Here is a 15,338-nt window from a genome sequence, read left to right as displayed (position 1 = left end):
AACAAGTACTCTATGTTTGTCCACTTAATGAGTAGGCAATTGTACCTCACTGCTGATTTATTTTCATTTTCCCAGAGGGCATTTTTTCATATATTTAACTGCCATCAGGTTTTTTTTTTTTTTTTTTACTTTTGTAAATAGTCCATTCATTTGTACGAATCATCTACTTTGGGGTTATCTGTATTTTCCTTGGGTTAGTTGGAGTACTTCTCCAGTCTTTTTTTTTTTTTTTTCTTAAAAAGGCTAATAGCCCTTGCCGAATTTTGTGTTTCTCTAAATAAAGATATCAGTTCTAGAATACCATCTGAAAATGGCCTGAGGCCATGTTAAAACTGAGCCCTAATATTTAAGTCTGAGTCCTTTCTTGAGCTATGTGATGTCAGCACTCACTCACAAGTGCTCACAAACTTCTGTTATGAGATTTCTCTCCCTCCTCTCCTCTCTCCCATTTTTCTTTTCTTTCTTCCTTCCTAGCTTGACTATGAATTTTAAAAACTTATTTTACTCATTGTTTCTATATATAGGTTTAGCATCTCTAATCCAAAAATCCGAAATCCAAAATGCTCCAAAATCCAAAGCTTTCTGAGTGCTGACATGAAACCACCGATTGTCTACACGGGTGGCTGAGATAGTGAAACTTTTGCTTTCTGTTGGTGCAGTGTATACAAACTTGGTTTTTGCATAAAATTATTTAAAAACATTGTATGAAATTACCTTCAGGCTATGTTTATAAGGTGTATATATAAATATTCCTGATTAGACTTGGGTCCCATTCCCATGATATCTCATTAGGTATATATGCAAATATTCCCAAATCTGAAAATATCAAAAATTTCAAACACTTCTGGTTCCCACAATTTTGGATAAGGGAGACTCAATCCTATATTCATGACAGGAGTGGGTTCTGGATTTCCTGGATTATACAATGTTGCCAGAACTAGAAGTTCTGTTCCTAACCATTCAAGGATTTACATAGATACTTTTGAAAGTCCACTAAGAACTATGAACCCACGCCCAGAATAATAGCCATATATGCAAATTTTAATCTAGAATTTATGGGATTCATAAACTCCAAGTTAAGCATTTATGGCTATAAGTTATGCCATTTAGTTGTTATTAGGCAAAAAAAAAAAAAAAATCATTTTCCAGATATATATTTGAAATTTTCCATAATGAAGAGTTTAAAAATACACACACAAACACATATACACACACATCAGTCACTTTCCTATTAAAAATGCCTCAATGGCTTTTTACTGAACTCAGAATAAAATTCAAAGACCTCACCTTGGCCTGCAAAGACACGATCTATCTCCCTGACTTGTGTTGTTAGTACCACTCCTTCCCTTGATCACAGTATGCCAGGAACACATTTCTTTTTTTCTTAAAATAGTCCAGGCTCCATCCTGTCTTAGTACTTTAGCAATAACTGTTCCCTTACATCTCAGATGTTTTTCCCTAGCACTATAACTCTCACACTTCATGTCTTAGTTTAAATTTCACCTTCTCAGAGAGCTCTTCTACAACTACCAATCTGAAATAGATAATCTACCAGTCACTCTGTCATCCGGTCTTACTGTCTGATATGTACTCTTGTTATTCATTTGCTTTTTAAATTTTCTATCTCCCCTGCCCATAATGAATTATAAACACCAAGAAATAAGTTTTTGTCTTATTTACCACCAGTTTTACAGTACCTAAAACACAAAAGTGCCTCAATCAGAGGAAGTAAACAATAAATATTTGTTGAGTAAAAATCAATAACTTTTTAATTTTGGTAATCAAAGATGGCTGAATTGGATTTACTTACAACCTCTTCTGACTTGTCATGAGAATGAAGGAAAGAAAGCAGTAGGGTAGAATAAAAAAATAACAGTATGTATGTATGCCTTCATACTGCATATTTTATGTTTTCATGATTAAAGAAATTCAAACAATCTAGAAAGGCGTAAATGACAGCTAAAAGTTCACTAGCAAGCAATAACTACTATTAATATTTTGGTATGCAAAGCTTTCAGAATTTTATTGACAGGGTTTCCCCATGTTGGCCAGCCTAGTCTCAAACTCCAGACCTGTGGTGATCCGCCCGCCTCAGCCTCCCAAAGTGCTGAGATCAAAAGTGTGAGCCACCATGCCCGGCCGAAAGTATCATTAAAAAAAAATTACAACATGTAAGGGAATAAGACAACATAAGCAAAAGTAAACATACAAATAACAGAATGTGACAGCCAAAGACTGCAGCTATTAAACAGTTAGACACAGAATATGAGTATGTTTAACATACTTAAGTTAAAAAGGTGAATAAAGAATACGAGGAACAAGATATTATAACAATACTAGGTAGACAATAACAAATTAGAAATTGAGTGAATATGTGAAATAGCAGATGGCTGAAGATAGTGAAGAAGAGAAACAATGTGTAGGAGAAAGAGTTGAAAATGTAGCATAGATAGATAAGAAGATGCAAAATATGAAGGCGAGGCTTGAGAGACAAAGAAGACGAGTGAGTCTGACTAATAATTATGTAATTGAACTAGTAACAGATAATAAAGAGAATTAAAGAGAGGCAATATTAAAAGTGATACTAGCTGAGAATTTTGTAGAATCTAAAAAGACACAAATCTTTAGATTTATGAAGGCTGAAAAACCCTCAATAGGATAACATAAGAGAAATCAATACCTGGACACACCAAGGTTAAAATGCAGAATAGCAATAACAGGTAATATTTTCAAAAGCTGTCATAGTGAAATGACAAATCATTGCAAAATAAAGACAGAGTGACAGCAGAGTTCTCAAAATAGCAACAAAAGAAACCAGAAAAAATGAGAATAAGAGCTTCAGAAATCTGAGAGACAAAAACTGTGACCCTAGAATTATGTGCCCAACAAAATTGTCTTTCAAAAATGAGGGCAAAATATTTTCAGAAAAATAAAAAGATGAGAGTTTTCCATCAACCTATACCAAAAGAACATTTAAAGGGGTTAGAGAAAAGGGAAAATGACCCCAAAATGTTAGAAATGCAAAACAGACCAATGAATAAAGAATATAGTAAACATGGGCAAATCTAAACTATCATTGACTACAAGAATATTACAATAATAATAATGCATAATTTGTAAAACTAAACAAAGATAATAATTCATAATTTGTAAGAATAAAAGGCTGAGATGAAAATATTGGACAATTATAGGTATATAAACTGAGAACAGGGTAATCAGAATTAAAGTATTGTAGGGCTTTGTATGTACAAAAGAATTCTGATTAACTTTAGACTTTTAAGTTAATATGCATGTTCAAATCTTAAGGAAATCACTAAAAGAATAGCAAGAGAAGACATAACTTTCACACAAGTTGGAGGTAAAAAGTAAAATGCAAAAGCAATTAATCAAATAATCAAATGTAATCAAATCAAAAGAATACAATAAAAAGGGGGAAGAAGAGAAGTGATAAAAAAGGAGAACGAAAAGAAATTTTAAAAATAAGATGGTAGAAATACATCAAACTATATTATAATTAGAATAAATGTAAAGTATATGAAGCAATGAGAACTCTTGCATAAGACTAGTAGGAATGACACTTGAGAAAACTAATTTAGAAAACAATGAACTAATCGAACAATTAGTTTTTCAGCATATACTATGAGCCAAGCCTTTTACTTGGAGCTGGAAATACAGAAGCAAAAATTTTAGCAATACCTCAAGTAAACTGAAAATAAACTCTTTGATCTCACAGTATTTAAAATAAGTCAAAATTTTTAAAACGTACAGAAATGACAAACTCAAAATCTCCCCTTTTGGGGAGAGGTACACATTAGCAACATCAAAGGTTCTGATTCTTAAGTTGGGTGGTGAGTAAATGTGTATTTATTATTCTTTGAATTGTATGTGTATAATATATACATTCTTGTATATGTTTAATATTTTCATGTAAAGAAATAAAAAATAAAAATAATTTTATAAAAAGAGCAAATAAACTGTCTATCATGGAAGGTGCTCAATATATGGTAATTTTTACATTATGTAATAATAAAGTTACACAATGCAATTAACTACAGTGTACATTAATCTAGAGCTAAGCTTAGTAGTAAATGTTTTGTTGAAAGCAAAATTCACTTTAGATGAATACCACATGTCACGTCAGGTAAGCTCTTAAGTTTTAGTTGGAAGCAACATTTTTCATCAAAAAGTAGGTTTCATATGTAAGCAGAGTATATATAGGGAAAAAAGTAAAATAAAAATTGGTTCCAATAATTTATTAAACGACTAAGGTCATCTTTTAACCTGAAGCAAAAATAAGTTTGTTAATTAGACAAATAAATGTCCTGAAGTTTTTCTAATGTCTAAATGATGAATTTAAAAAATTACTTTATTACAGTATTAGTCACACATCTTTTAACCTAATACAAAGAACATTTCATTAACTATAATGAGACATTGAGTATGCCATTGCTCACTAAAGTTTTCTTGAAATGTTACAGAAATGGCAAGAGGTAAAAGCAAATATCAGTGAAATGGCATCCGTATCCCAAAGCATCTTCCAGAGGTATAAATATACAGATAGTGCAGAGGTATGATATTTCAATTTCAAGTCAAGCAAGAAATTATATCCCGATCTGCTAAGTTTATAATACATATTTATAAGATTAATATTAAGCTCAAACAAGACGTATACTACTCATAGAAATACTTTGAAGAAACATATCACTACAAATAACTATGCTGGAATAACATCAAAATATCTGTATATTAAATCATTCTCAGAGTATTCATAGAAAGAGGCAAATGTAAATCCATTTTACAGACAAGGAATTAATAAATAACTAGTTCAGTGTTATAGATCACTTTCTAGTATATCTTTGTTATAAATTTCTCTACTTAAACCAATAAAATATAAAAGACTTCATGACAATGCCACATATATACATATGTCTGAACATAAACATGTTTGCATGTGTATATAAACATGACATTGTCTTGACAGGTAATTACCTTAATCAAATTCTAACCTCTCTGCCTTCCTTAAAAATTGTACTGAGTAGGCTAATTACTGAATAAATTCATAATTAGTAAACATGCTTTCCTTGTGAAATTTCATTAGAACACCAATTTTCATGCTGCCACATGTAATGTGTATAGAAGATAGAAAAATATGTATTATTTTAAATACCTGATCACATTGGCTTTACTTATTACTGAATAGGAATATGTTAAAATGTAATGGACAATAAAGTTGAATCTGTCTACAAAATAGCAACCAAAAGAGAAGAACCTAAACCTTTTTCAAACTGAAGTGATACTGATATTATGACATTAATATGTAACTGCAAAACAAGAAAAGTAGCTTAAGAAAAAATTTGGGTGGATAGATGCTAACATAGATTTTAGGAAAAAAGTTATTCAGAGAAATATAGTTTCAAACTCTGAAAACAAAGAATGCTCTACTAAATAAAATTAACAAGTCTATCTTGATTAAGAGCAGAAAGGTTGAATTTATATCAAATGTTAGTTTCTTTGATGTAAATCTGCCATTTTACTTTTCCAAAAAAAAATTTTGTTTAGGCTTAAAGGGGAACCAAAAACTGGAATTCTGATTTAATGGCCAAGCAACTCATATTTCTCAGAATCAATACAAATTTAGATTTCCATACCTCTAAGAATATTAATCAGATTAAAAATAATATTATGTGCTAGAAAAATTTAAACCAAGTAAAATAACAAAGTCTTCCAGGTAAAGCAGTTAGCTGGATAAATTTCTCCTTATCCAGAGGACTGGTATTAAATCTTGGATGTTCAGAAATGTATATTAAATCAACATCATTGAATAATTATTCATTTTTAGATATGTAATAGTCATGCTTTTAAATCTCAAACACTCTATTTTTGAAAATGTTACTATTAACTGATTGCAGATTACACATTAGCCAGAACTTATATTTTAGCCACAAACAGAAGCACACGTTACAAAAGATACTCAGGATTTTGAAACTATAAGGGAGACATCTCAAGTATCTAATTAATTGGAAAACTTTATTGAGTACAAACCAGCTATTTAAACATTAGTAGGTAACTACAGGGGCCGTGTCTGTGGTGAAGACACTTATAATTTCATTGATAAAACAAGATAATAGAAAAGATTACAGGGCACCAAAATTGTGAAGGTAAGTGCTACTAATGTGCAAAAGAAGGCAATATTGGTCCGAACTGTAATAGCAAAGTCTCAGTGAAGGAGATGGAATTGAATGACAAAGTCCAGGACATGCTGCCTCAAAGTATGGCACTTTGGTGTTTGAGAAAACAGCAGAAGAGGCCAGTAATTCCAGCACTTTGGGAAGCCAAAGCAGGCAGATCACGAGGTCAGGAGTTCAAGATCAGACTGACCAACATGGTGAAACCCCATCTCTACTAAAAATACAAAAAGTAGCCAGGCACAGTGGTGTGTGTCTGTAATCCCAGCTACTCAGAAGGCTGAGGTAGGAAAATGGCTTGAATCCGGGAGGCGGAGGTCGCAGCGAGCTGAGATTGCGCCACTGCACTCCATCCTGGGGCAACAGATTGAGACTCAGTCTCAAAAAAAAAAAAAAAAAAAAAGAAGCAGGAAGTTCTTTCTTACCTTATGTCACCTTTTCTCCCCTGAAGTGGGCCATAAAACCCAGCTGATCCTCCCCTAAAAGTAGACTAAAAGACCCTCATTCCAGAGAGGTCCTCCCCACATCCCAGGGAAAGAAAGTATCTTCAACTCTGAAGACACAGAGATGTTAAGAATCTGAACAAACAGGCCTTGCTATGCTCCCCACAGTTTATTACCATTAGATTATACACTTTTGCGCTCCAATTATACTTCTGTATGACCATCCATAAAAATACACTTTTCCCAGTTTCTTTGGGTTTTCATTTCTGAAGGCTCTCATGTCATGTAAAACATACATTAAATAAATCTGCATGTTACTTTCTTGTTAATCTTTCTTTTGTTATAGGTGTCTTAGCCATGAATCTACCGATGAGTGAGAAATCTTTTCTACCCTATGTAAGTTAGAATTTAGATAAAATTCAAACTGGCAGTGAGAAAGGACTATCATAGGACCAAGCAAAGATATGGATATGGGAGTAAACAGATTCTGTGCTTTATTTTAGCTATGCATTTTTATACTCTTCCTAAAATGTAACAACGCTTTATCTTCAAAAACTGATAGGAAGGTAGAGGTTGTGGACTTTTCAGCAGTATATTCATTTCACATAAAAAAAAAATGTGGCACATTTTTCCTTTCAGATCCCTGGTTACCTGATAAGAAATACTTTCGAGTGCTTTTCTGCCTTTAATTTTTCTTTTTAAATCATCTTAAATTTCTTTTACATGAGAGTCCCAATGTTCCACTTTCCCCAGGACTACTTTTAGTGCTTTAGTATATTGCTACCATCTCTCTATATTTAGTAGACACTGGACTATTTTGTCCTTTAAAATGTTGTTTCCCTCTACCTTAAAAAATTTGAATAATGGACTATTATTGATTCACTTATTGCCATTTTCTATGAAGCCTCATATACTTTGCCATAATTTGTTACATCTTTCTACTGATTCTAGATTATAAAAATCTTATTTGTCTTATTCTCAGAGGAGGAAACTGTTTGATCCAAATGTCAATTTAGTTATAAAAGATTTTATTTCCATTTTGTACTAGTGAACCACCATGAACTACCAAATTCAAATGTGAATTAAATAATTTAAATCTGACCTGCCATTTGTTTAATTGTAAATAAGTAACTTCAAGAAACTAATAACTCCAGTACTTTATTCTCTCAAAGAAGGAGAGTGCTTCTTTCCTGTTTTTGTCTTATGGAAGAAAAATGAAAATTTAGAGGATTTACCATTTCCAGTTTCTCTGCCTTAAGGCGAACAGAGGGATTTAGGGAGAGCTTTTCTTGTAGTCCGTAATTTTCAGTCCAGGCAGAAGCAACATCTAAGAGACAACAGGTTGTACATTAATTGGGAACTTAATTGGAATCAAAATTTTCATTTGACAGGATATGTTCTGGGTTCCTGCTGTTCAAAAATAATTCTAGCTAATTGGTTGGCGGCTTTTCGTTTTCTTTTCATAATTTTTTTTTTTTTTTTTTTTTTTTTTGAGACAGAGTCTCACTCTGTCACCCAGGCTGGAGTGTAGGGGCATGATCTGGGCTTACCGTCTGCCTCCCGGGTTCAAGCAATTCTCCTGCCTCAGCCTCTCAGGTAGCTGGGATGACAGGCCCATGCCACCATGCCTGGTTAATTTTTATATTTTTAGTAGAGACAGGGTTTCACTGTGTTGGCCAGGTTGGTCTCAAACTCCTGACCTCAGGTGATCCGCCCACCTTGGCCTCCCAAAGTGCCAGGATTACAGAAGTGAGCCACTGCGCCCGGCCAGTTTTCATAATTTTTTTAAGTCCAATTTTTTTTAGATAGACTGGCTTCACTTAAATTCTAAGATGTAAGAGTGGCCAATTATGCATTGTGAAGTCCCACAGAAATATTAACTTAAAAGACAAACATACATCCTACCACTACTACATCACCACAATGCCTTAAAGAGACAAAAAGTATTTTTGTTCAAAAACAGTAAAATCATATTAGATATTTTAAAAGAGCATGGTATTTTTTTGACTGGTAAAAGTGTTTTGTGATGTGAATTCTGAAAGTACTCTGGAAAAACCCAAAAATGCAAGTCATTTCAAGTTTGCACATAAAGTATAATATACATTCTGTACTTGGAGCTAACATCTTATCTCTAAAAGACAGGTCACATTTCAAGTAGCATAAATGAATTTGCAAGAGCTAAAAGTCATACACTTTTTACCCATTTTTCCTACATCTTCTCAATATATCCTTATTATTTAAACGAGCCTTTGTCCTTATTGCATGATTTTAAAAGATGCTACAAAAGACCAGAACTTGAAATACTGTATCAAAGTTTGTAAAACAAATTCCTATAATTCATGTTGATCTTACTATCCAAATTGCCACTATTCTAAATACACTTTTAAATGATATTTTACTAGTTCTACATAGAAACAAGAGGAAGAAGAAAAATCTTTTGAAAATGTCACATCTTTATGCAGTGTTTTAATTTTTTAAAATTTCTCAGAGCATCTGTCTCTAAGTACAAAATGATTTGCATTCTCTTAAGAACATAAGAAGTGCATATGAAAATAAATAGTCTTCCTCTAAACCTTTAACACATCCTTAACATTCTATGTAAAATCTTTAATATAGCTTATAGGTGTCAAGATCATAAAAAATGGTTGCTGACTTTTAGTTTCAAATGGAATTAAACTTTGAAAAAGACTAATTTTAGTATTTTACAATTCTGATAAAAGTAAATCTCCTTTGTAATCATGATGCCTAATTGTTGGCTATGAGATTAAAAATAATATATACATGGTATATATATATACACAAACATACACATATACATATATACACATATATGGGTATGTGTATATATTCCACACATATATGTAATTCTATATATACATATATGTGTATATATGTATATGTGTGTATGTGTGGGTATATATGTGAGTGTGTATGTATGGGTATATATGTGTGTGTATATGTAGAAGTATATATATATATACATATACACACACATATAATTTTTGTTTCTCTCCTAAGAGAAATTCTGTGCCAAACCTAAAGTGTAGCATAAAGATCAGCATGGAGTAGAATGATATGGAAGACCAACCAGCAGATAACTACTTTTCATCCTTTAAGGTTTGGACATGTGAAGCTTGCCAATGACTTCCAGCTTGGTGCTTGGTCTGCAATTAAGGCACATTAACACCAGGTGGCCCCAAGTGAACCTTGTTATGATCTCCAAGACTAAACCTGGGCTTGAATTATTCAAGTGTTAAGTGTTTAGAAGGGTTGCAGTGGGGAGAACAAGTGGGGGAGAGAGGAATGAGAGAAGGTGAGACAGGAGCACTTACAATATCAACACACTGAGAAATGTGTTCTCACTTACATTTTCCTACATCTAAGCGTTAAAATTTGCTATATCTAACACTGAAAATAACAGAAACTCCTACTTATGCTTACTTCTATCTAAACAGTAAACTATGTACCTATATAAGCTTATTAATCTTCACAATGACCACAGTGACATAGGGGTTATTACTCCCATCCCAAAATAAAAGAGCAAGGCCAGAAAAGGTAAAGAAATTAGCCCAGGCCACATAGCTAGTACATGACAATGTTAGGAGTCCAATCTCTTGTGACACCAGACCAATGTTCTTAAATGTGTTCAACATCTTTCATAATCAGTTTGTCCATCTGTAAATTAGGGGGAATAAACCAGACTGCCTTATAGGAGTTAAAAGGCCAACAATATAATAGAAAACTGCTGTGAAAACTTATAAAGTATTGTTAACATTAACACAGAGATACTCTATTATAAGGAGAGTTAATGTAAAATTATACTAACCTTCATTTAACAATATGCAGTCAGGGCTTAACAAAATCTTGTTTTTTCCAGACAACTTACACCTTTACTTTTGAGTTAAAATCTTAAGAGGGTCTGTGTATAATTCCAGCATACTTTGCCAATTCAGAGTAGCTTTACCTGAAAGCCCCTTCATAGACAGTTTTCCTCATCTGCCAATGATATCTCTTTATCCCAGCCCTAAGATCTTTATTTGTTCCTCTCTGGGGAAGTTAGTTTTTCTAAGTATGGCCTATTATTCTCTTGGCTCTCCCTCCTTCTTGCCTCCTCCTCCTTTCCTTCCCCCTCCCCCCTCTCCCCTCCTCTCCCTTCCACTTCTTTCAAGATTTGGATAATGTCTGACTTTTGCCAAGAAATTTTTCTTAATTAATTTTTGCATATTGTGACAGATTCCTTATTATATACTAGTTTTTGGGATCAAGGGGAGGACATAAAATTGAATCAAGAATTCAAGCTTTTCCTTTTGCTCTATAAATATGACCTAGAATATTATCTGAGCTATACTCTAGGCTATAGCTTCTATATTATTAGTAACAGAAAAATTTAGTAAGCATATATATGCACTAATTACAAAGTAAGTGCTTGACATGCATGATCTTGTTTAATCCTCATAACAACTCCATGTAACTTGTAACTAATTCAAGGTTACAGAGCTAATAAGATAAAAGCAAGAACTTGAACACTGAGTCTGCCTTCAGAGCCTGGTGGTAACCACCACTGTGTCTTTTTTATACCATACTCATATCACTCACTACTTCTTTCCTTAGGTCTCTTTGTTCATATCTTTACATAATTTGTGTAAATGTGTTATTCATTCACAAGAAAGAATGCTTTTTAGAGTAACAAAACCACCCACTCCTGCTCTGATTAACACAGAAAACTGCAAATAGTGGCTACTTGATAAAATAAACACACACATACACATCTATAAACAAATACATGCATATATATTTGGATGTTTTCTAATTTGAATAACTGGAATTTTTAACCCCATGTTTTATTTCACAATATACTATTGTCTCACAGAAAATATCCTAATTCCTTCATAATTCCCATTGTACTGTATTCTTCCATATAACATAGTAAATCCTTACTGAATAAATGGTTAAAAGAGGCATTGAGTAGTTCAATTACTTTAAAAATTAAAAAAAGTTATAAAGTATTAATATTGTATAATATAATCAAGGAATAAAGGATTCTGACTTCCATCATCTAGCAACTTTGATCCTCATCTCATGACTGTTGGTTTCATTCGTCTATCTTTTTCTTCCCATATGGGTTCCCAGTTTAAAATAAAAACAGTATAACAAGAGACTGGAAATTAATTATGTAAGAGGAATAATGCTAATAAAGTTTCCAAGGGTCGATAAATCTCACTTAGTAAAAGGGACTATAACTCATGGCTGAAGAATGGTATTAACCTAGTGATAAATACCACCCCAAATTGGAGCAAACTACTATGGAATATAGTATAAACTCCTGTAAAGATTATTAGCTATTTAATTTAAATTAATGCTTCCTTATTTTTCAGTTCTTATATCAATAATGTTATTAAAACAAAATTAAAATATATAGGTAAAAATTTGCATTATAATTAGGCATATCTAATTAGTTTTTCAGTTATCTTTAATCTTTTTTTCATTGTTGTGTTTTACTTTCGGAAATAATTTCGGGAGACTTTTTCCTGATATCAAGCCTGCAATCCTAATAAAAATCCTTATTTTACGTTTGGCTTACATAATCAATGCTTTTATTGTTTTAAAAAGTCAGTAAATCATTTTATGGTAATTAAGAATCAGTAATAATGAACTCACAATACTGATATTCTTTCTAATTTATATCCATATGATGTCTTCCAAAAAAACAAGATACATTTCTTTTCTTAAGGTACGCTCCCTTCTACAATGTGTTTTCTGAAAAGTGTATTTAATATACCTCATCAGTATTGCACTCAAAGGATGTGGCAACCTAATCTTGATCTTAGAGAAGACTTCTCATTATTTCACTTAAACAATTCATTATTATAGCTTCATAAACACTATTATGACAATGCATCTTTTGAAATTTCAACTCTTTGTTCAGGGAAATTTCCAATAAAAGTCATACTTTCACAGGGACCAATGGAAAATATATTATTTTTACTTTTTCATTCATTGAAGGAACAAAGACATAATGCACCCTTCTTCAAAGTCTTATTAAGTCACATCCGTATTCCTCATTGAGAGAGAATTGAAAAAAATAACAGGAAAGAGAAATTAAATGTGTATTTACCTGTATTAGACAAACCCACAGTACTGTTTTCTGAAGAAGTAATTGGAATCTGTTCTGTTTTGTTGTATCCAGTTTCTATCTGTGAAAGAAAATGAGGAATACACAATGTTATTTACTAAAATAGGTCACCTGAAGCACGTGTTAAAAAGAATGGTTAAAGAGATTAAGGTAATAGTCCCTCAAATATGAAACTATAAAATTTTGGTATATGCATCTTCGAACAAAGTCATTCAAAATTAAAGGTAACAATTGCTTGCAGCTCTTCCAAATCCAAGGATAACAAAATATAAGGCCACACATCCTGTCTTTTCAAAGTATTATAGCTCCAAATGACAAAGTATAAGGGGCTGACAGAAAATCTTACACTCTGTCTCTGTTTAGCATGTACCTGAAACTGAAGTTACCGTTGACAAATTTTATTCAACTGACTAAAAGCCTGATTTTCCTATTTTACAGCTAACACAGATATAAATAATATATACTTTATTCTATAACTGTAATTTTTTAGGACAATATAGCTGTTAGTAATCGAGTGTGTTAATTCTGATATAAAAATTCCCCATTTTGTGTGATTCTGCTTGGGGGAACTATAGCATACACACATGAAGGAGCAATATCTTTCTAGAGTGGATGCCTGGGATTAGCCTCACTGTGTGGGAAAGAGGCTAAGGAACAACAAAGAAGATAGCCTGACTTCAGTCAAGCAGAGAACAGAAATGGCAAATAACTAAACCAACTGAAACTAAATATGACATTGTTAACATAGTTTTGAGTGATATCTAGGCAAGTCTTTGTGGAACCATTTTGTCATGCCAGTATTGTCTAACAAGTCATGCTTCTGGACACAGGACATGCTGATTTAAAATATGTGTACTGAATATACAGCATAAAAAATAGTAAAGAAGAAAATATCTTTCAAAGAAGTATTAATTTGCTAACAATTTTACTGAAATAACAATTCTATATGTACTTACCCAATGCAAAACTATATGGGGGATTTATGGAGTGTATATGTAGAGAAATTTAAGATTACATGACTTACCTTACAAGAAGGTAAAATGGCATTGTTAGTTTTGGGAGTGGATGAGGTCTTTGGGGTTAGTAATTCAGGAGGAGACGAAAAAAGACTAAATGCTGAGGCTTGAGGTCTATATTCTCCTGAAGCTTCTACAAGTGATGTACATGACAGATTTTCTGGTTGACTGTTGTCGGATTTTTGTCTTATGAATGCTATCTCCCAAGCAGATTCTGACCTAATATTAAAAAGAAATCATTTTATGGATATGCTATGAATACACTACAACTGAATTCCAAGATAATGTTTTAAATGTTATTAAAAATATTTCTTATAATCTAAAGCACTTAATACATCTTAAATTACTACTTTCAAGAAGACATCCTAAATGACTCATTCTATCTCATGGATAGTATAGTTACCTCAACTTGGCTCTGGTAATTATGCTTTTTGCTTCTTCGAATGATACACCAATCATAGATTCCTTGTTGACTGAGACAAGTTGATCTCCTGGCTTCAAACGACCATCCTAACAAAAACAGTAACATTTATAAAGGAACTAATGAGGTATTTAAAAAAATAATAATTGATGCAATTAAAGCAACGAAAAGTTTTTGTGAAGAAAGAATAAAAACAAAAATATTAGACAACCTCAGAGGCAAAATGTTATGATTAAAGTTTGGCTCGGTAATATACATAAGTAAAATGGCATGGTTTATGTATTCCATGAATAAATTTACATGCTAAATAATTTTGAATATGGTAGGACATAGGCTAGTATACCGGGGGGACCTATTTTAAAAACTGAGCACTATGGGCTGATAAAGCTCTGACTCTGTCATAAAGTGGGCCAAATAACTGTGAGATATTTCAGAATGTAAAACTCATTTACTTTAGTTTCTCTGCATTCCTACACATATTTCCTCTTACCAGACTGTTCAATGTGGACTCATCCCACATTGAGATTTTTTTTTTTTTTGAGACGGAGTTTCACTCATGTTACCCAGGCTGGAGTGCAATGGCGCGGTCTCGGCTCACCGCAACCTCCGCCTCCTGGGTTCAGGCAATTCTCCTGCCTCAGCCTCCTGAGTAGCTGGGATTACAGGCACGCACCACCATGCCCAGCTCATTTTTTGTATTTTTAGTAGAGACGGGGTTTCACCATGTTCAGGATGGTCTCGATCTCTTGACCTCGTGATCCACCCGCCTCGGCCTCCCAAAGTGCTGGGATTACAGGCTTGAGCCACCGCGCCCGGCCTCACATTGAGATTTTTAAAACTTTAGTCAAGGATCTTTCTTAAAAAATTTTTTTAAATTTTCAAAATTTTGCATAGACATGAGGTCTCATTATATTGCCCAGGCTGGTCTCAAACTCCCAGGCTCAAGCCATCCGCCCACCTCAGTATCCCAAACTGCAGGGATTACAGGCGTGAGCGACTGTGCCCAGGCAAGGATTTTAATTACATTGATCCTACTCATATTTCAGCTCATGATCATCTTTTTTTGCTAGACCTGCTATCCTCCATGACGAAGGCCTAGTTGGCGGTGCGTATATTGTTATCCATGTCCTGCTAAAAATG

The 15,338-nt window shown here is 33.1% G+C and overlaps 1 protein-coding gene across 1 annotated transcript in view; it reads right to left on the bottom strand.

Moving 5' to 3' along the window:
* STXBP4 (syntaxin binding protein 4) overlaps positions 1-15,338 on the bottom strand; it is a 164,620-nt gene that overhangs the window by 119,668 nt on the left and 29,614 nt on the right. The window contains exons 5-8 of the mRNA XM_032279278.1: positions 14,181-14,287; positions 13,786-13,996; positions 12,744-12,822; positions 7,864-7,955 (exon numbers count right to left, since the gene is read on the bottom strand). Of these exons, the coding sequence (XP_032135169.1) occupies positions 7,864-7,955; positions 12,744-12,822; positions 13,786-13,996; positions 14,181-14,287 (489 nt within the window). The remainder of the gene's footprint in view (positions 1-7,863; positions 7,956-12,743; positions 12,823-13,785; positions 13,997-14,180; positions 14,288-15,338) is intronic.

The sequence above is a fragment of the Sapajus apella genome, unplaced genomic scaffold, assembly GCF_009761245.1.
Source record: "Sapajus apella isolate SASKATOON/1434 unplaced genomic scaffold, GSC_monkey_1.0 scaffold12, whole genome shotgun sequence".
Taxonomy (NCBI): domain Eukaryota; kingdom Metazoa; phylum Chordata; class Mammalia; order Primates; family Cebidae; genus Sapajus; species Sapajus apella.
The sequence above is the reverse complement of the archived record's forward strand: the minus strand, read 5'-3'. Positions and strand labels throughout refer to the sequence as shown.